The sequence below is a fragment of the Bombus vancouverensis genome, chromosome 7 (assembly GCF_051014615.1).
Source record: "Bombus vancouverensis nearcticus chromosome 7, iyBomVanc1_principal, whole genome shotgun sequence".
Classification (NCBI taxonomy): domain Eukaryota; kingdom Metazoa; phylum Arthropoda; class Insecta; order Hymenoptera; family Apidae; genus Bombus; species Bombus vancouverensis.
Window position 1 is genome coordinate 16,234,282 of NC_134917.1, and position 22,402 is coordinate 16,256,683.

The following is a 22,402-nucleotide window of genomic DNA, read 5'->3' on the forward strand; positions in this document are numbered from 1 at the left end:
CGAACAGCACAATCACCGTTCTTCGAACGCAAGAAAGAGCGCCGATCACTGTTCGCTTTACAAGCTACTAACATAATTACGTAGGTATACCGAGCTATGTTGGTATTGCTTGGTTACAAAGGTTCTATACATAGATATCCGAAATTAATTGCCTATTCAAAGCCGCTTCCGTGACTCTAATTGACGTCAGACGTAACCCTTTGCTCTTCAACGTCCCTGGACAACCGATTGATTTTAAACAGACCTATACAGTTCGTCGCGAAGGATACTTGAAATCTTCGAACCAAACCAACGACGATCGACGAATACCTAAATGCATCTAAATTCTCTTTCTCGCAGACGCTTCTACGTACGAGTCTACCAGATCAACTCCACTTTCAACAAATTCGTGCAAACGGAGTTCCACCTCTTTCATAGAAAGTAGCTCTTTCATCAACGAAAGCGATATCGTAGAATTCCATTTATTGGGACGAAATTTGCCTGCCTAATTAACCGAAGCCGAGCTCCTACCTAATGAACGAAAACTAACAGGTAGCTAGCGAAGGAAATGGGTGAACTGCTATTATACGAACTCCAGTTGTATAAACCGTCTGCCGACAAGTTCGGATAAATGGAGTTCCATGGTACCGGAGGACGGCAGAGACGCAAAACCCTGCTCCACGACGGATGCTGCAACATTCCAATCCCCGACGACGCGACGGTCCCTTGGCGAGAACAGCGTCGCCGGCGAAAGGGTGCGTCGAAACAATTCCCCGGATACACCTGATCACGGCAGGGAGCCCTGAACGTTTCCCCGTGAGCGGCTGAGTCAGGTGGGAGGTGGAAGGTGGAGTTACGGGTGACGAGTCTCGGCGGCGGCCTCTGGTAGGGGCCCCTGGCGTCGTTGCGTACCCTGGTAACATTGGACCCCCACTTGCGCGTTTCGAAGTCGGAGGCGCATATACGACGGGCTCGACACCGATATACCCGACAACGACAACGACAACGACGCCGACCGGCGACCATCATCCGTCCTAGCGTCTGCAGTTGTTGCAGTCGGCTCACGGCGCTCACCGTTGAGCACGCGACCGTATACAGTCGCAGGGGATTCCCGGCGTTTCCCTCTGTACATATTCTCTTTGGTCGTTCGATACACTCGGTGATACCGACGATCGGCCGTTTTCCACATCGCGACTCGCGCCAAGGATAATACGTACGAGCGTTTCGCGGGATAGTGAGTCACACAGGTGCCACGAAGCAGACTGGACGAGAACGATCGGAATTCTATTTCTCTTTCTCCTTCTTTCTCTTATCCGCACGCACACAAACGCACGCGACTATATAGACTGTCTGTGGCGCGATCGGAATTGGGAAGGTCTGGAGCGAACCGATCGACCGGTCCCCACACGCGTTTCACCCGTGCGTCCACGTCGAGGACTCTTGAACGAGTGATTCGGGCACAGTGAGGGTACTCTCTCGGAAGAAGGGGTATCCATCGAGTGACAGTGAGTAGATCCCGTGTGAATTTGGTGTACGAGAAGGATTGGTGGCGCGCTACTGGTGAACCTCGAACGAGAGCAAGGGAGAAACGTAGTGACAAAACGGAAGATCTCGATCGAGATCGATCAGAGAGTGCGTGTATCTCGTGTGATTCTTTCGTGTGAAATCCGAACAATTCGGAGGGAAAGCGATATATTCGCGACACGAACACGCTCTTTCGTCTGACTTTCGAAATATTCGCCGACTTTTTGCCTTTCTATTTGCGTAGGATGCTTCTGAACACGATGCGTGATCAGGAGCGCGCCAACAAGCGGCCCGCGGGAAATCGCGACGAATTCGTTCCGCCGTCTCGTGATTTTCGTTGTTTCGCTCCGGGCGGAGTTTCGATATTTTCGTAGGCTCGGTGAATCACCCGACCGATTCCGTTACTCGCGTTCGCGGAAAGTTCAAGGAAATACGGGTGCGCTCGCTCGTTCGCTCGCTCGATCGCTAGGCTGGCCTGGCCGCTTTCTTAAATCCTTATTTTCAGCGGGGGCCGATTATTTCGCGATTCCCTGCGCCCCATTATATGGTAATTGCCGCGACACATGCTCGACGACGCGGCGTTACTTCATGCTCGAGTAACTTTGACATATTGGAAGCGTAATCGGTCGAGGCACTAAGCCGCCTGCAATTCTCCATCTCTTTTCAACTACTACGATTTTTCTTTCTAGTGACGTGCGTATGATTAATTTATAAATTTCAACATCGTTTACAATGATCGTGAATCATCGCCGTTCGATTTTCCAAGGAAAAGTAACGCTCTTTTTCGACGAACCCATTTTTCTCGGTTTCGCGACACGATTATGATATAAATAGTTTGAAACGCTCTGTTCGTTCACCTCGTTCTCGACCTGGCATAGATCGTCGATCGTAGACGTTCATTGATCGACACTCAGACGTTGTTTTTTATTCCTGCCTCGTCTAAGACATGAGTCAACGTTGCTGGATATCTAAAACGATCGCCGCGAGCAGCGTTCCAGTCGTTCTAGTTTTTTGAACACGCTCGGTTTTTCTACGATATATCGTACATTGCAACGCAATTTTTCGATGCTTCTGAAACCATTCTGCCTTCATAAATCATACACGTGGTAGAGTTCAACCGATCAACGCCAATTATCTCGTGTGTTATTATTTTCACTAATAATAATCGACATTGCACGTACGTTATTTATAGAAACGTTCTTCCAGCTGTAACCACAAGATAATTCCTCGAAAGAGAAAACTCTAAGAACGTATCCAACCAATAACGACACGATTTTAAATTATTGCTGCGACATTTAATTTCCTATTATTTTACTGATACGTTTCGAAAGGAAAAAAAAAAAAAGAAAAAGAGACTCGTTAAAGAGCCACTGCGAGCCTCGGGAAACGTGTCGCACGATCGACAGTTCGACTGGACGATTTACGATCCGCGTAAAAGATGGTCGTATCGACGTCACGTTCGTTTCCATTCACGAATCGGTAGGAACAATAAATCACGGTTATCTCGGGGTCAGCTGGAGGTTTCTGCGTACGAATCAACGTCACGTTGCAATAACGGAACTACGTCATAAATTAGCGAGCCAACCTCAGCAGCCAGTTAGCCCGACAAAAATTTCCTAGCTACCTCGAGTTACACCGGTTTCTCCAGTGCTCTCGGCGCCGTTTCCTTCCATGCGATCCACGAAGGTCAAGTACTTTTCACGAGTACAAACGGTCATCCTTCCGGTTATCGACGCGATCTCTATCGATTCTTCCTGGACCGCGTTCCTACCAGGAATCCCCTTTTCCAACGTCGATGGAATCCTTCGTCCTTCTATCTTTTCCAATGTTAGAGTCCTTCCTCGTTCGAACTTCCATCCTTTCCTACGTCGATCCTTAGTTCTTTGATCTTCGATTTTTCCAACGTTAATAGAATCCTTCGTTCTTCGATCTAGAGAAGGACAACAGGATTAAGGAGAGAACGAAAGCAAGACTACTAGTGGCAGATCGCTGAATCGTGAAAATCTAGGCGGTCAGTGTCGAAGAGCGGCAAGAGATCAAATTACGAGAACTCGAGATCTCGTTCGATTTGAAGGAAGGTGGAGGAACAATTTATCGAGCAGAAGATAGAAGCGTAGGGTAGAAGTCGAAGACGTTGTTACGTCGGAAGAGTGGTTTACACGGTCGTAAAACGGTGACACGGAGGGGGTTTTACATGCGTCATCGTCGTGCGGGTACAAATCGCACGCGACCATACTCTTCGACGACAGTACACGTGTATAACGACGCGCTCGATCGCTCCTGCGAAACACGGGGCTTCGATCCTCCTTCAAGGACGCACGGTGATAAATGCGGTGCCGGAGATGACGTCCTCCGTGTTCTCCAAAATGACGATCTGGCTGGTCCTGCTGTGCTTGATCATTACGTGCAATGGTGAGTACCGATCAGGATTCCGTTTCTATTTATGTTCCTATTGTCATCGTGAATCGTTGTTAACAAATTCTTGACGAGAGACGTGGTTCGACGTTTCTACTTTCGTAAACGTTGAGAATGGGAGACGTGAGTCAACGTCTTCCATTTTATTCGACGTGATTTGTGTTGCAAAAAAATGCGGAAATTTGGATAAAATTTATTTTACAGAATATCATCGACAATGCGTTAACGTTGAAGTTATCGTAATCGGGATATAACATAAATCGTTCGTTTCTGACAGAAGAGAGGAATAAATTTATTTGTTGAAATTTAAATTCAAGAAATTGGATTTTAGAGAAATTTCAATAAATTATACGCGTAATTATTTATTCTACCGAGATAAATCGAATAAATACTGTCTTCTGAAAGATTAATTTTCTACGAATCTAAGCTTTATTACTGAAACATCGTTGAGTCTTATTAGCGATCATTCTGTCTATATATAAATAATACGCGTTTTACTTCGGCGTAATGATAGTTTTAAAAACAGATCGCGTGACGCAAATGTTTGTATAAGATTAAATAGTTTCGTGCGTATTCATCGTTGGCTGGCTTACCGGTGAATAAAAATTTGCGCGACAATTTTCTACCGAGAAAGTCTGTAAATTATCGATGTCTGCGAATTAACAATCTAGCTACAATGAATTACGATCTGTCATGTGACAATAAGAATTTATCGTGAATCGATATTACGGATAGCGTAATAATATCGATTGGCCGACATGAACGAATTAATATGCTAGGAGCCATTATTTTTTACGACTTCAAAGGCCTCAACCTTGACAAGGGCCTCGTAACCTTTAAGTGCCATCACAGAGGTTGCATTCGAAATGACCAACGCGAGGGCATAAATACTTTCTGTCGATGACACGTAATATTTTATTATCGATCCAACTGTCGAATTTCATTCGATTCACATATATTTTTATTCCAACTTGTCTCTCCATTTCCGTTTGAATCATTAAGAATCTTCTGGCAGCATCGTAACGTTTTCATGTGATCCGCTTTCACGGTATTTGAAAGCTCGCGTAAAGTGGTCATATTACTTGAATTCAAGTGACTTAGAGTCAAATGACTGTACTAACTAGAGTAGAAACTCGAATGGATATATTTCAAGTCGCAGAAACAATAAGTTCGCGATAATGCCTCGTCCTCATCCTCGAATTCATTGATTCTCTCCGCTATCTGAGATTTCTCGTTCGAACAATCCTATAATATAGTTAATTATACGATGTTCGAGTAAATTCATATAACAGAGGTCGGGTTTAGGCAAGTGGATTCAATTTGGCGGCAGTTCATTTACTCAAGAAACAAATTTTATTCCAACGAACGAAGCTCGAACAAACCAGAGTCCTATTCTATACCGAACAATGACTAACAATAAGATCTGAAAGGAAATATTTCCACATCACAGACCATCTCGCTTGCAAATGCATTCATTCCGACACACAGCGTAAATTACCCGAAATCCCTCGACCGAACAAAACGTCGACCACAATTCGATATCCCAGAAAGAAAGAACTGACCAAAACTGCGTGGAAACCGTTTCTTGAGCACTGCCACCTTGGCAGTGAAACCAGCTCTCAAGGTGATTCTCCGTTGCCGCGTTTCGGGATGCCCGTTTCTCTTTCCACATTCGTGGCGCTCGCGACGATTCCGTTTCATTAAAAACGAGGCACGTGCGCCACGCAGCTGTCCGAGCCACGCGAAAATCTGTGTTAACAGGTTCGATTCACTTTCGTAGAGCGCGTCGCGTGTCCCATTGGAATAACAAGCGTCGAACGATTTTCGCCTGTCGCGAAACTCAGGCGAAATCATCGCGATCTCAAACGAGCGCGCTCACTTACCCGCGTAATCAGAGCGAGACGCTGATCATCGCATCGCGCACCGCTGCAAATCGTCCGCTCTTGCAGCTGTTGCGAGCTGCATTGGATGATTTCAGCGGGATTAGGAAAGTAATTGTAATCGACTATGTCCACACGAGACGATTTTCCATTTTTGAAAGGATTCCAGGATTGAATACTTAAAGTCAGGACCGCGCTATTGAATTCTGCAAAATGTTCCAATCAAATTGTGACTTCAGATTATACGGGGAACTATAAGAACGCAAAATACACGTACGTTCGTTTTGCTTATTTTTCGTAAATTCAATGCGATACAATTAAAGCTAATGCATCCTTTAAAGCAAATATTCTCAGCTATAAGCACCTTAGTATTTCCGTGTAGAGAATAAAGAAAACACTAGTAATATCGACGTATAAAATTATATATAGTTGACTTTTAAAGAGTAGAAATGACTTTGAAATTATTAAACGATCATACACCACCCACGAGCGTTTAATTTTTTTCTAACTTTTGTTACTTTGAAGTTACGACTCCATTTATCTACGTGGGATATCTTGCGTATTATAGTGGTATTGCAAAAATGAATGAAATATCTGAATGAAGTATATACGCTGTGCGAAGCTTTTTATTTGGTTATCAGTGTAGTATGAGGTGGTTCTTAAACGTTGGTTACTTAATTTGGATAGAGGATCTTCTAATTATTCCGGGCAGTATAATGTACGTCATAGTTGACCCTGTTCCCTGACTTATGGAAGTCGCTCTAGTATGTGAACTTGAATCAATTTGTAGAACAATTGTTGTGCCAGGTATTCATTCATGTCGATCGTACATGTTTATTAAAAGAGAGATTAGCGTACAAATGTATGCAACCAGTTTATTTTTGTACAAACGCGTGAATTCTTTTCATCGTGTATTGTTTTATAAGAGATTGTTGGTTAGAACGTTACGACAGAACGATGACAGAATTACAGGGAAACGTTACATATGAGGTAAGAAGGAATCGAAGTGAGTGGGATTGAAATTTCCAATAACACAGTTACCAAGTTGCCGTGAAGACGTTTACATCTCGACTACGGTTCGTTGCTGGTAGCGATACGAATCGAAGCGATCGAGCGTGAAGAATTCGAGACGATCTTGGACCATGCACCGTGAATCATCCGAAGAAAAAGGAATTCGTTAGCTTGCTCGTCAGAAATATGTACTCTTCGTATAATTATCGAGTCACGTAAAAACACTTAACAATTAATGATAATGTATTCGATGCAACGATGAAATCGACCGCGTATCAAACTTTTAAAAAGAAAATAAATATGATGGAGAATGTAAATAACGAAAGCGGAAAATACCAAAAATATCAAAGATATTCAAAATATGGAAAATATGAAACGAAAACGTGTAACGCGTAACAGTACGATAAGGTGAAACATTTTTGCGAGTACAAATGATTGTCAATTATTGCGCCCGTAATATTGATCGTGAGACATTAATAAAATTCGATATCCCGGAATTTCAGTGGTGATTTTTTTACCGATCGTTTTTCTCTGCACACGCGTTCTCGTAAAGCATTCGCGGCATGGCCAGGGAGCGGCGTGCTCACGAGCCGAAAGAACTGGTTCTTCTGCGGAGGGTGGTTAAACTCGATGCAATGCGTGCATTTAGTGAAACATCGCTCTGGAATGCAAACACGTGGGGAAGGGTAGGAACCTGCATGGGAACTATCGTACGATCCTGCGTTACGATCCACACCACTGAATTTTATGCGTTCCATGGACACGTTCGTTTCGCTCTCGTCTAACTATCTTCTTTCCTCCGATTTTACGTAACGCTCGTCTATTTCCATCTATTCGACGATCTTCATTTTCTCTCATCACGTAATACGATTTACGTATTGGTTTCTTAAACGTCGAACAACGTGATTAATGTTAATCCAGTTGTATCATGAATTCAATTCTTCTTAGAATTTTCGATTTTTCAATTCCTGTAACATTGCCTCAACGAATACCGTTTTCATATTTTTTGATATTTTCCTAAAGACTACAATTTGCGATAATTCTTAGCAGCTGCGGCTCGCAGCAATATCCAGCAACTCGTTGTTTCGCGCACTGTAACCATCCGAAGGTGTCAAAAGAGCGACGATCGAACCTTCCCAATCTCTAATTTTTGTAGCGTGCAAGATGCTCCTTGGGCTCTTTAAAGAATTCTATATACTTTTCCTTCTTCCTTTCCTTCCTTACCGTGAGACGTGGCTTCATCGAAGATGTAGAAATCTCGAGCACCGCGAAAACAGCGTTACCAATTGGTAACGAAATTTTGATCGACTCGTACTTTCACGTTTCGTTTGCTCAGCTTCTTAAAACAGCAGAACCAAAGGAGTTCGTTACGGGACCAACATTTTTCTTTTGGTACCACCGTGACCAACTACTGCGTCGTATGAAGAAACGGAAACGAGGTTCGATAAATTGCGGGGTTAATCCTGGCCAAGGACAACGCTCCGATCGCAATGAAATAAACGATCGTCGATCGTTCTCATATCTCGAGTTACATACCTCGATAGATCGATCGAACACATGCACTGCTTGTGCTGATTTTGTAATATTTCTCAAGAGACATCATCCCGAGATCCGAACAATAGATAGAATCGATTAAAAGAAACGATTTACAGAAAACACGAGTTTACTTCTATAAGAAGTAACTTCAGTCAACGAAGATTTATCGTATTTTCTTGACCCACTTCGATTAATTCCTTGTTCGCTTAGAAATCATCCATCTTCGTTTGCGAATCGTCTCATTTGGACAAGGAAATAACGAAGATTTAATATAAGCAGCAACAGGGCTTTGAACTTTTCAGAGAAACTTCACGTATAATCTCTGTACAATGCATAAACGATACGTGAAAAGAGGCATACATAAAATAGATTAAAGTAACTCGATAGCCGCGAGTCTCGATTTAACCGGTCTGCCTCGGCGTCGATTAAGCCGCGGTTAATCGAGATCCCATCGCATTAACGTACAGCTCTACAACACGAGGAAACTCGGGAAGATTCGTCGAACGAACAGAAGCATCCTCGTTTATCATTAAAATCATCCTTCTTTGAAACAAACTTTCGTGCAATTTTTATCTCGGCAACTGTCGAGAAGCTTTCTCCGTCGATCCTGTTGTCATCGATTTGGGAACGCGGTCGAAACCTTTCTGGGAAACCTGACTATGGCAATCGTTTCCTCGAACAGCATTTCTTCCTCGTCATCCCGGTTCACAGTCATCGGGAATGGAAAAGGTTTCTTGAAAATGAAACTGACGTCACTGGTGCTCGTTAGCCGGCTAAAAGAAGGAACGTGAAAGGAATACAGGAATAGTTTAGAGCCGTTCTTTTTCCACTCTTTACGACCGTGATAGCGTATAACTACGTCGTTTCATCTTGTGCGTTGAATTACGCGTGCTGATAAGACACGTTGCGAGCTTTCTGAAAGAGCAAAATCACTCGGTTCCGCTGACAACTAGCCAGTTTTGCGTCAATTACGCTTCTGTAATCGCAAACACGTATTTTCCGATTTCGATAATTTATAAAAAGAAGATTCTTCGGGGAAAAAATAGAACCACGAGTTCTATTTCGGTTAGTAACGAGAAAAACTCGGCAGAAATCGATAGAATTTCGATTATAACAATACCGATTAACGCAGTAATTGGAACTTCGATTAACGAAAGATTCAATTGCGATTCCTTCTAAGAAAAATCGATGAGCAACAGTAGAAACTGAAAAGGAGTGTCTCGTTTTCGTTTAAAAGCTATTAATCTTTATAATATTGATCTTAGAATATTTTGAAATAGTTGATATCCACTCGTTGTGCGTCGCGATTGCAATAGCGATAATCAAAGTTCTACCGTATAATATTTGCATGCCCTATATGTGACAGAAATCGGTATACGAGCAGAAAGCATGAGATATAGGTTAATAATGTTAAAGAAATTGATCGTGAATACATATGTTCATTTTCGCAGAGGGTAATTACATGGCAATTTCACAGTTAAGAAACAAGTAGTTCGTTTGAAAAGTATGCGCGTCAAAAGTTGATAATCGTTTGGAAGTTTGCCGGGACCATTTTAAATTACACCGAACGATTATCTACACGCGTTCCTCGAAGAATAGTTTCTTGAAATCCCGGCGCAAATATACATTTTTCTCGTTCGTAAGTAGGTACATATTGACGAAAAATACTAACCAAACATTCCAGCAAGTCAAACTTTTGCATTCTCTTAAAATATACGTTCTTGAAGAACGTTGCTGGCATACCAGTCTACCATAAATATAACTAGTATTTTCTAAAATACTTTCCAAAATTCAATCCTTCTGACTCATCGTTCGATCGCCAGCCCTTCCACACCATCTTCGTTCTCTCATTTCTATTTTCATTACTCTTAGTATTATATCTTAGTGGACGAACGAAATTTCTATGGTTATGGCGATGTAGATCTTGCAAAAAGGCAACGCCCAGCGCACGTATTTTGAGTTTCACAACGTCGTCTACGTGGGAAAAGAAATCGACCGGTGTCTCTAATTGTCCTCCCGGAGACATCGATGTAAGGTTGACGACCGTGGTTGCGCGTCCATCGGCTCGTTCTTAATTACGGAACGATATCCTCTTCGACTTGGTCGAATCCTCGTTTTTCTCCGTTCTTCGCTTCTCTCGCGGCCACTCCTCGCCACAAGAAACGGCTGGCCTTGTCTTACGGTCGATAATCTTGGGATGGGATTCCATTGTCGTGGAATTAGTCACGGCGAGACCTGCGAAGATACATCCGGGACGCGTACCTGGGCCAGCACGAAATCTCGAAATGCCGATGTTTTAATCGGCAAGGTTATCAGCCGCGGCTAATCGGCCGTTAAATCATTAATCGATCTACAAAACGGTCGTATCGTATGGTAAAACTGGCGAATGATATTAATGGAAGGAACGTTACGTTCACTGCTGACCATAAATATCAGGATACCCATTTATATTTAACGTATCTCAACGCGTAATTTTCTGCTTATTTTATTACAAGTCTGTTATTTCATTAGCGTCGTTTAATTGGCCAAGAATCGTGGCGACGTAAGTTACAGAACGGTATTTTGCGTTCGTTATTACGAGAAATTCATTATATATTCTTTCGACGCACGAAAACTTATCGTCGTAAAGTACAAAGCTATAACTTGATTAAATATGAAACTAACCAGATGATATTCGTAAGACGTGACTGAAATGCTCGATTAAATTGAGATTCTTAAAACCTTCCGTATTATGTTCTTTACGACATAAAATACCAAATGCGAGTGAAAATTGTTAGAGTTTTCCAATAAGCGTAACCAGATGCGTTGATATTTGACGGTGTGGGTGATGTGGAGAATATTTTGTTTGTTAATGTATTTAAAATTAAAGGGACCTCGATGAATCGCGGCGGGCAACGGTCGAAAATTACGTGGCGGAATACCAAGGACGCGATGAAGAAAGTAAGAAAGTACGAAGAAAGTAAACGGTGGCCTTGGACTGGCTGAATGAATACGGCGTGACTTAGATGCTGCACGATCGTGTCCGTTCTTTCTTTTCTTCTTCGCTCTTTCCTTTCAAAGTTTATCCAGTTTTCTCATATCCTTGACGAATGTGTCTGCTAAAGCGATTCACGATAATCAAATTTCTCTGTTCCGTCCAACGACAGACTTACAAAGTCGTTCAACGAATTAAATAAGTAATTGACGAAGTTGTTCGAAACGAACTATGTTGGATTTAACTACTTAACTAGGTTTTTATATATGATTATATCAGATGGTAACACCTACACACGCTATACCACCTTATGTAACAATTCCCACAGTCCACTGCAGCAAAGTCAAATGACGAAGGATGCGGATTAGCCACGTCACAGTTTCGAATAATAATTTAAAACGCATAAAATAGTGCTAAACACTTGAAAGAAACGAGGAAGCGATGGCTTAATAAACATATTGTATGAAAATCACTGTTATTTCGAGAGAAAGTTCTTCAACGAAAATCTCAGATATTCCGTTTACTACCGTCTAACATTCCGCGTATATCTCTAATTACAAATTACAGCTCTAATATTCCTGCGATAGATATTACTATTAACATTAAGCAATATCTATACGTAGAATATTTTCTACGTTTCTGAAGCAATCTGATTCTGTCGAGTTTTCGTTAATTATTTATAAACTCTTTGTAAATACGCTGCACGATACCGTCTTCTTTTCGTTCAAGATATTACGTTAAAATATTTGACGTATCTTTTTGCCTCCTGTGTAAAATTATATCGCGCAGGCTGTTACAGAATAATGGCTAAATATTTTTAATCGAACGAAGAGAAACAACGATGCTACAAAGAAAAAGAAAGAAAATGATAAAAATTCTCCAATCTTCTACTGGTAGATAGAAACTTTTGGATCAAGGAGTGCGGAATAGTAGCTATTAAAATGTATACACTGTGTATGTATGTAAACCATTGGAAGCATCGTCGTCATCAACGATATAATCAACACGACTACTCTACGTGTCTACTATAAATTCCAAAGTTTATACACCTTGAATGCAGTGAAATTATATTACCAGTTACCAGCCATGAGTATGTCAATGTAAAGTGGGAAACGACCTTCCAGTGTCAGCGACCAGCTTTGCTCGTCTTGAGGACGAGCTTCGCCACATGGCGAACGTAACGAGACAATACCAAGGACCAAGTTCGGCACGGACGCGTATTACATACCGTGGCCACGTAGAAAGTGTGGAACGGTGCACACGGTGGCTCTTTCATTCAGAGAAATTTGACCGTGATCGTTCGCCGAACAAAAACGGCCGACTTTCGATACAATTAACGATACGGGCTATTTCGAGATGGTTCTATCAAGTTTTTACGTGTGCGATTCTGCTGTCGAGGCAACTTTTTAATGAGAGTTCGCTCGTTAATTAGAAGATCCACAACGATACTGTGATAACTAGGAAGATAAGATTGATGCGTGGAAGTGAAACTTCCAGTGAAAATCGAAAAGAAAGTGGTAGAAATGGGAAAGAAGGAATTATCGAAATTCGATTTGATTGCCAATGAGATTGTAGGACTTGTGTTACAGAACCGTCGATTTCGTATTCTGGACACAGTGTATCGAGCCGAGTTTTACGACGCTAATTCTTCGTGGTTCCCCCTTTTAACAAATATTTTATTATCGATCCGTCCCTGGTTCTATTTGCACATGGCGACAGACGCGCGACGCAAGGCGATTGTCTACGTGACTGTCGTAGCTTCCTGCCCGATGTGTCCTACATATATATATATATGTTCAACCGAGTTCCTTTGGATCACGATGTGACGCTTCGTTGGAACACGGAGCCTGTTCGATTTTTCTGGTTTCTCAAAACTGGCAAAAATTTAACCACCAAGTATCGAACAACAAGTTCGTCGACTTTAAACGATAAAAACCTCTAGGCTCGGTTTTTATAAATAACGCAAAGAATACAACAGACGTTATCGAGACCTTGCAGATAACACTACCTAAAATGATTAATTAAACCGTAATAATATTATTCTATCGACTCTTCCACTGGATGATATCTTGAGAAATTTTCGAATGCGAGACCAGTTGGTAATTTAAAGGAACGTGATCGCATTATGTGGCGGTATTTCAAATATTTCTGGAATTCTCGAACACGTAACCTATGAGGCAATGTTCAAACGAGCCATTTTAATATGCGACTTTCCTTTTTCCACGATCTTACCGAACGAACTTTAAACATCTCCAAGTTACCGTACCAAGTCTAGCGAAATTCGGAATTTCATGTTTAATCTCGAATTCCATCGTGACGATCTGTTGATAGGCGTACCTGTGCCAGAAGAGTCTAATGACGCTACAACGATCAATGCTACCACGATCGGCCCGATTTCTATGGATCCCGAAATTCAGGGTCACTCGATGGACGATATCTTGCCAGGAACGAAAGCGCCACCAAGCCCCGTGCTATTCGTGAACGTTCCGGAACACACGGAAACGGAACTCGGCTCGTCCGTTCTTCTAGCATGCAGAACCGCTAATCCTGTGGCCGAGTGCCAGTGGTCCTGGCAACCTTTACCACCGGTTCACCTGCCACTTCCGGATATCAGCGAAACACCAGCGACCAGTTAGTTACCTTAGATACATTTTCATATTAAAAGACAAATCCATTAAATCCATGAAATTTTCTTATTCATTTGCGAATTTTTATGCAATTTCGTACTTTCATGAAGGAAACCAGAGAGATAGAATCTATAGAATAATTTGTTTCGTGTACTACAAATTACGACGAGCACTCCACTTCCGATATCTTATATATTTTTATATATTATACGGATTCTGTGGATTTTTACAAACTTTAAATTTAGCATAAATGCATAAGAATCCACACTCTAATCACAATGTCGCGAATACTTCAAGTTGAAGCTTCTTAAGTATGATAGAATAAATTTATGCTCGATCGATTCCAAGTATATCTCGTCTTTACGAATAAAACAATCGATAATACAATTTTTTATTTGTCTCGATTATGACGAACGCCCGTGAGTCAAACTTTCGATAAAGCTCTGTTATTTTCCACGGCGCTCGTGTACGGTGTATTTATCGAAGTTCTCTTATAATTTATAGCCACCACGGTCTCGGTGATTCAGACGACAACCACGCCGACTACCAATCCGCTGCCGGTACGACAATTTCCTGCCTTCGGGAACAATAGCAACGACTGTTCCGTAAGATTCTCAAGTACGAAGCACGAGCAGACCGGATACTGGAGCTGCGCCGCGAGAACTTCCACGAATGATCCTTTCACCAGCACGGAACCTGCTAAGCTGAGCATCGTTAATGAGCACCAGAGTATGGAATGTTGATTGTCTCTTCTTATCCTTCTAATTCGACGTCCAATTACGTTATATTTCCTGAATCTGAAAATTTATTCGTTAGAAAATAATTAAAGAGGAAGAAAGTAAGAAACAGCAAGATGAATGTTGATATTTATAAATGTCCAGATCCTCTGATCGTGTTTGCGAAGCTCGATAACGTGGTGGAAGTACCAGCAGGATCCTCGGCGCAAATAATGTGCCAGATGAAAGCATCTGTCCGTGAATGTCAGTGGTCCTGGAGGCAGTTAAACCAATCGCAGCCGTGGAACCTCGAGGTGAAGCGATTTCCAGCTTTCGGCAACGACAGCACCGATTGTAGTATTAAATTCAAGAACGTGCTGCCTGAGCAAGAAGGATACTGGACGTGTGGCGGCAGAATCGATCCGAATTCATCGTTCACGCAGTCGAATCCCATTCGATTTCTCATTTCGGAAGGTAAGAGATCCGAATTCTTTTTATCATCTTCTAACGATATCTTTAAAGGATTCTCTTCGATATCGTAACGATAAATCGTTGTTTTTTAATTTTCTTTCGCAGTTGAATTCGTACAATTATCCAGAGGAATCCAAGTAGCGCCTGGTGAATCGGTGCTCCTCAGATGTCTGGTGAACAAGCCAGTGGTACAATGTGAATGGTCCTGGAGGGCATCCAACTCGAGTCAGGCACCTTTGTTAGTTAAGAAATTCAATCCCAACAAAGACGCGGATCATGATTGTTCGGTGAGATTCAAGAACGTCCTGTACGAGGAGGAAGGATTGTGGACGTGTGGCGTTCGACTGTCACCGCATGGAATTCTTCACGAAGCGCCACCTGCGACTGTTAGCCTCCTACCTACGGGTATGAATACCACCTGGTTCTCTGTAAAATATAAAAAATCAAGAAATCCTAGAAATATATATAATTTTTCGCAGACCAATATTGTTAGAAAATTAACGAACGCGAAAATTAACAAGCAATGCACAAACTTCTTTGCACGTTTATCTACCATAACGTAGATTTAATCGATCAATTTATCTCGATCGATGTTCCAGCCAAAGTCAACTTCGTTGAAATGCCGTCGGACACTTCCGTGCCGATTGGTACGGAGGCCACGTTGAAATGCGTAACGAGCAGCCGCGTGGAAAAGTGTACGTGGACCTGGAAATCACTTCACGGAAACGAGCCAGAAATCGTCGCTCAGGAATACCCAAGCAATGGCGACCTTGGTAGAGACTGTTCGCTCACGTTGCCACGAGTATACGCCGAAAAACAGGGTCAGTGGGCTTGTCAGGTGTCGATCAGTTCCCTCAACACGATGCTGACCTCGCCATTCGTCAAGCTCACCGTATACGAGCAAGGTATTTTTATTTTCGTCAACGTCCTTCTTGCTTCCACCTTCTATCATTTCCATAACTTCTTCCACCTTCTATCGTTTTAACCTTCTTGCTACTAAACAACAGACGTTAATGTAAATTTATACTTTAGATAAGGAGTACTGTACTTTGCATATTATATGCAAATATCCCATAAATACACAGAGATCTATCAGCAATCTAATTATTACCTGGACATTTCATTTCCATCGTTCGCTCGTTTTTCATTTTTATTACGTTATATTTTGCATCGTATTACCATATTCTCGATATTTATATTACGTAGCTCGGTACTAATTCCGTGCCTAATGCATCTCTATGAATTTGTATTGAATTTTACCAAAGTTTATGGGGTCCGTATAATAAAATATCACCATTATATTTAATTTTCAGACGAAGTGAAGTTCTCGGAGCTGTCTCAAGACATCCAAATATCAGCTGGAGGGAGCGTCTTCCTGCATTGTGTGACTTCGTCGGCCGTGGAACAGTGTCGATGGTCCCTGACCCCGGTAAACTCGAATACCACGGTAGTGGTAAAGCAATTTCCGGCGGCCGGAAGCGAGGCCAGGGACTGCAGCGTCAGGCTGACGCACGCACTCGCGGAACAGGAAGGATTGTGGACCTGTGGCGCCAGGGTACGTGGCAAACAGAACTACACGGATGCACCTCCGGCCAAGCTGAGTCTTCTGGAACCAGGTATCATAGAATCTTGAGACGGATTCGCGACATTCCTTTCCTTTCACGGGTGAGGGTGTACAAAGAGCAATCGATCATAGATCCATGGATCTCTGGTCGCCTCGCGATATTCGCAACAACTTCAAGGCGTGGTCGTGGATCGGCCATAGATCCTCAGGAGTGTACAGCATCAACGTATATTGTGTATATATTAGCAAATTACGGATGAGTCGATCAACTCGAACTTGAAATACGAAGAAGTTGTAGAAAAATAATCGAGTTTCCGGATAATGGCGTCGAGCGAAACTTTTCACCTCGGCACAATCGTGTAATTTGCTTTTCGAGGCTGTAAACGAGTGGACGTAAAGGTCGCATATATTGCCAAGAAAGGTCGGTTCTTTGTTGTTTATACAAAGAATGATGACGTTCTTTCTCGGGAGAAAATCAATGACGATCATCGCCGAGATTCATCTCTTATGAAACCACGATATTAACGATCGTTGTGACCGTATACTGATGATCATCTTTGCATATTATTCATCTCATTTTGCTTCGTTGCGTTAGACAAAGATTGCACGAAACTAAACTTGATATTCCTCTTGCAGTCAGTTTTTTTTTAAACATGTAGATATATGAAAATAACGAATATGGATAAGGAAGGGGGCTTCGACGTTATTTTTCCGGCATTCGGGAGTCGTTTTTCCGGATATTCTAATTAAGTGACTCATCCTCTGCAATGTATACACGATGTATCGTGTAACGGACATTAGTATTTCTGATCGATATCGTTTGGAAGATCGTCACTGGGAAAACACGTAGAAAAAAGGGACAGTGACTAGCTTTCAAAGCATCGAGAAAAATCGATCGCGCTATTGTACTATGTATCGCAAAGTCTTAGAATATACAATTGAAAGCCGCGCGGGCACGATTAAAGGAATTCGTAGAAAGAACGAAAATAATGATCGATCATCAATCTTAGTACCGTAGACGAGGAATTGATCGCGTCTAAGTTCTCCGAAGACTGTTGTGGGTGAAGGCATCGCGGTGGTGATGGAATCTGTACGATATTTCGAGTCTCATAGATGATGTCTACTTCTCTTGATGACTTATGATTTAGTCATCAATCACGTATATATTGTAAAAGAGGTAGACATATAAAAAAGAAAAAAGTATATCCGTTTCTTCGGTCTGCAATTTTTATTTAAATGAGATTATCATATTCGATTTAGCATTTTCTTTCCTCGATTCTTGTAAGGAATCCACTGTTACGTTTGCAACGAACAATAAGATTCCTTGGTCGTTACCTAGCGTACCGTTACCGCACATATCGCATTTGCATCGATTAGCATTAGATCGTCCTAATTTATCGTTGTTTCGGTCGCATCCATTATTGTTTCCCTCGCAATTCCTTGGTAAATCTTCACGAGGATTTATTAGATCGTTATGCCTCGGGGCTAATCGAAGCCTGGCAATTAACGAGCGATTAATAATGCTGTCCGGTTTCCTTATAGGACACATGTATCGTTAAAAGGAACGCTAAATAATATATCCAGCAAGATCGTTCCATTAATAACAATTATTTCATCCGCGCCATTAAATTCTCTATCTTATTTGTCAAGCATACCATGCAATATGTCTCTGTGCTCACTAAACTGTATTTCAAGTGTAATGTTTCTTTTTATCCCCATCGATGGCACGCTTAAGAAGCGCACCTTACTCGTTAAATAACATCTATCACTCAATGTCATTCACCCTTTCTTATTTATATGCTCAACGGCAGGTCTACGCTCAAATGATTTCGCATTTAGCATAGTTAGTAGCCGCGTTAGTAAGTACGCGAAACCGTATTGCGTGTGTAAGCCTTTTCGCGAGCATTCTGGCTACGTTTATTGTCATTTCTCGTATTATTTATTGTCGAAAGTCAGGGAAAGTGCTTTGAACAAACGCTCGCCAATGAAGTTTGCCGACTTACGATCCATCGATTCGAGATTGTTTCTCCTGTTCTGTTCTCTTTTCATTTTTATTTTCCTTTGTTTTTTTTGTTTTGTTTTTTTTTTACTTCTTTGATAAAACGATGGATTCGGAAGTTTTTTCAAAGCGTTGCTAATTAATTCGAGACGTTTTGACGAACAGCAGAACAATTCCACAAATTGCCCTGCTGTAAGAGAGTAACCAGGGAAAAAGCGTTCGTGCTCTTCGTTCGTTCTCACGCGTAACGTTAGATCTGAGACGCATTAGCTAGTAACTATTTAAAAAGACTACGCGTAGAAATTTTAATGTTTAAGGCTACGAATATTTATTTGTTAAGCGAAGTAGGTCGTTTAAGAGACTCCAGTGTGCTAATAACGATTAGACTCGTCACGGGGCCGTTAACGAATCGAGTTAGCCGAACCGTGGCCAACGTGTTGCTAAACGAGAAGTCAACGTACCGATGACATTACGAAAACTCCACGATCAAACAGGTTTTTTTTTTTTTATTAGAAATACTACGATACGCACTTTCTACATACTCATTATATTCAATTACATGCTAAAATTAACTCTAAGTAGACAATTCTTACTGTTAAGCGTCCCGTTTGAGATGTTCACCTTCGTTTCGAATAATGTAGCATTGTCGTTGCTGTCGGTCGACCGGCCGTCACTACGAAAGGATAATTATTACGTTTGAATCACTGTAATTGCTAAAGGCACAAAAATAATATCAGCAAATGATATCAATATTAAAGAAGGAATTCTAATTGCGACGTTGTCGTTCGAAGAGTCCCGGATATTCATAGGGAACACGATACACATCGCGTGCAATAATCAAACGTAGAACGCTTTCGTTCGAAGCTAATTAATACCTTCGTGTGCCATTGAGTTACTGTTAAGTTCCCAACGTGAACAATACAGAAATCTACACCGGGATGTGATCGGTGGATCGTCGTACGTTTCCATGCGCGCTTGAGTATCAGTCTCTCCGGCATTGTAAACCATTTCTTTAAATAAATGATAATACGAAAACGTCATTGCGGTCTTTCTCATTCCCATCGCCTTTGATACTAACATATATGTACGCTATACATATACCATCGAAATAAACTTAAGACGTCCTATCCGAATGAATGATATTTTTGAAAATATATGTATACATGTATAATAAATTGTGTACCATTAATGAATCATTTTAAGTATCATAGTCTTTGCCATATGTGAACACACGTTACACAACGAACATCTTCGACACATCGACACATTTTTCACATATTGTACCCTAACAAAAAATATGTCACGTGAAATTTGCTTGTGCACGGTGTGAACACTTAATGCACACGCGTTGATATATGTTCGATCCTGGAAGAATCTGCACTACCGAAGGAGAGACATCAACGCTTTCGGTGATTGGGCTAGAAACGAATCGACGAAACGAAGTACTGATTACAGAAAAGATTGATGATTTTTAGAACCAGTGACTGTGGCATTGTGGGCTGTGCCCCATCAAATGACCACTCTTTCGTGCAAAGTAGAAACTGTGCTATCGAAAGTCCAATGCCACTGGATCCACGCGCCGAAAACTCATATTTTTCAGAATATCAGTGAAACGAAAAGGTAACTTTTCTTCTTAATTCAGCATTGTCCAAGCTGAGAACTTCCTAAATTTTATCTCTCTTTTTTTCTTTGATTTTTTAGACACAACGTACAGATGGATTATCATACAGGCGTATGTACCTTGGAATTCAAACCCGATCATTCAGATTTAGGGAATTGGATGTGCAAATTTACTGTTCCAGACACTGACGAAGAGATAGGAAGCGCAACAGTCGTTCTATTAAATAGTCTTGGCGGTGAGTATTATTAGATTTCGTTATGCTATCAAACTTTGAAAAAAAAAATAGATATAATTTTGTTTTCAATTCAATGTTGTAGATGAAAAGTTGGGATGGATCGTAGGTGCTCTGACGACCCTGATTTTATTCCTAATGATTATTATAGTTGTTTTAGTAGTTTGTAAAACGCGTTTATTTATAAGGAACTCGTCAAAGGTCTTAGAAACCGTTGCTGTGTCGGGGAAGAAACGGGTTTCGCAGATTAACAACGAACGGTATATCGAAAATCCATCAAAATTAGATATACAAATTTCTGAGCCAAATCAAAATGTAACAAATATCGATAGCGTTCTTCCAAATAGAAGCCCACATTTATACGAGCATGTTGGAAAATATAGGAAGTAATCGAAAGAGTACGAAAATCTCCGAAAATGAGTAAAATTTGTTCTTTCAAATCTAAGTATATCGTAAAATCAAAATTAGCCTGTAAAACAAATGTATTAATAAATAAAGATATAATGATAAACGTAAAAAGTTAGAAAATATATTTTATATAATATAAACCTTTCTTACAATAACTATATATGTATATATATATAATGTGTGTGTGTGAGCGTAGTAGCAGTAGTAGTAACTAAATACTATTTAAAAGCATCCAATTGTGACTGTATTTTCTCTAGATTATGATACAGATCTATGAGTTCTTTCTTATCGAATTCCACTGTTAATTTTGATTCCTCTTCTCCTGTCAAATTCAACTGCAATAATGACATTGGCCGCGCGTCTTTTTTAATAGAGGAAGATGCAGCTTGAATATTTAAACACCAATCAATGTCTTTAACCTAAAACAGAATAAATTAGTATAAAATGCATGTTCTTATTTCCTACATCCATCCATGTAGATACTATTGATGGTCATTATCATCGTGACATACCTGAACAGGAAATATAGACATCTGTCTAAAATGATCGATTATTCCTTTACTATATGTAATCCATGCATTTAAAAATATCTGAATTTTCTCATCATCCGTTTTAAAAGTGTCCTTCAAAGTGTTTTCCATCAATTGTGGTTTTACAATATTGCAAGTAGCTTGTTTGTAAATTAATATTATCGCATCTAAAAGGCAAGTTAGATCATCCTTATTCAAATCCAAGGAAACCAATAGTTTTTCCTCTTCTTCTTCACTGAATATTTTTGTATCAATAGCAGACTGTAGCGTCTGACAAATACGATTAATTAGTAAGCGGAATTTACTGTTGTCTACCTGATTTGCTATTTTTAAACCTCGTTCGAGCCTAAAACAAATAATGCCGATTTAGATGAAACAACTGAAATATGAGATTACTATACTACGAATCTAAAATTTGCTGTGAGTGTCGTTTATCGAACAAAAAAAAGAAAAATGTTTGATAAACAACACTCACAGCAAATTTTAGATTTTTCTTGTTTTTAAGATAATTCATTAGTTACAATGAACCAATTTAATAAGAAATAAAGATTTAAATACTACCGCGGTGTCACTGTGATCCACGAAGCCATGATACTTGACACATTTATAGGTTATGCGACTAACTTGAGAATAAAAAGTTGAAGGAATCAATGAACATGATTTGACATTACATCTTTAGTATTAATTTAGTTAATCAGCGCTGAAATTTTCAAAAATAGCAGTTAGTTGTGTGCTGTATTCTTATATCACGAATTATGCATGTATTTAGGTGGGTATATTAGTACTGAAACTGTGCACTTGATAATTTTAACATTAATTAAGATTTGCACTATATCGTATTTGTACTATGAATATGATTTATACAGATATATACTGCAGTCAAAGTAACTAGGTCTAAGACTAACTAGATCTAGG

At 40.7% G+C, this 22,402-nt stretch overlaps 2 protein-coding genes across 2 annotated transcripts; one reads left to right on the forward strand and one right to left on the reverse strand.

The window, feature by feature from the left end:
- The first annotated feature begins 959 nt into the window (after positions 1 to 959).
- Positions 960 to 21,068, forward strand: LOC117154299 (uncharacterized). The gene is made up of 11 exons (XM_033329190.2): positions 960 to 1,484; positions 3,438 to 3,915; positions 13,651 to 13,950; positions 14,451 to 14,675; positions 14,828 to 15,136; positions 15,239 to 15,538; positions 15,733 to 16,038; positions 16,447 to 16,749; positions 20,172 to 20,316; positions 20,398 to 20,552; positions 20,635 to 21,068. The coding sequence occupies exons 2-11, from the start codon at positions 3,846 to 3,848 to the stop codon at positions 20,937 to 20,939; spliced, it is 2,418 nt and encodes an 805-aa protein (XP_033185081.1). The 5' UTR covers positions 960 to 1,484; positions 3,438 to 3,845; the 3' UTR covers positions 20,940 to 21,068.
- Positions 21,057 to 22,187, reverse strand: Vlet (COMM domain containing 10 protein valette). Its single transcript, XM_033350793.2, has 3 exons — positions 22,049 to 22,187; positions 21,470 to 21,833; positions 21,057 to 21,376 (listed from the first exon to the last, which is right to left on the reverse strand). Exons 1-3 carry the CDS (start codon positions 22,075 to 22,077, stop codon positions 21,176 to 21,178), a joined length of 594 nt encoding a protein of 197 aa, XP_033206684.1. The 5' UTR covers positions 22,078 to 22,187; the 3' UTR covers positions 21,057 to 21,175.
- Positions 22,188 to 22,402: the final 215 nt, after the last annotated feature.

Excerpts from the sequence above, each read along its gene's own strand:
- LOC117154299 (XM_033329190.2), top strand. The coding sequence starts at position 3,846 with ATGACGTCCTCCGTGTTCTCCAAAATGACGATCTGGCTGGTCCTGCTG. Across the intron at positions 16,750-20,171 it reads GCTGAGTCTTCTGGAACCAG|AACCAGTGACTGTGGCATTG; the intron begins GTATCATAGAAT and ends GATGATTTTTAG. Across the intron at positions 20,553-20,634 it reads TCTATTAAATAGTCTTGGCG|ATGAAAAGTTGGGATGGATC; the intron begins GTGAGTATTATT and ends TCAATGTTGTAG.
- Vlet (XM_033350793.2), bottom strand. The coding sequence starts at position 22,077 with ATGGCTTCGTGGATCACAGTGACACCGCG. Across the intron at positions 21,834-22,048 it reads TGGATCACAGTGACACCGCG|GCTCGAACGAGGTTTAAAAA; the intron begins GTAGTATTTAAA and ends TATTTGTTTTAG. Across the intron at positions 21,377-21,469 it reads TGTCTATATTTCCTGTTCAG|GTTAAAGACATTGATTGGTG; the intron begins GTATGTCACGAT and ends ATTCTGTTTTAG.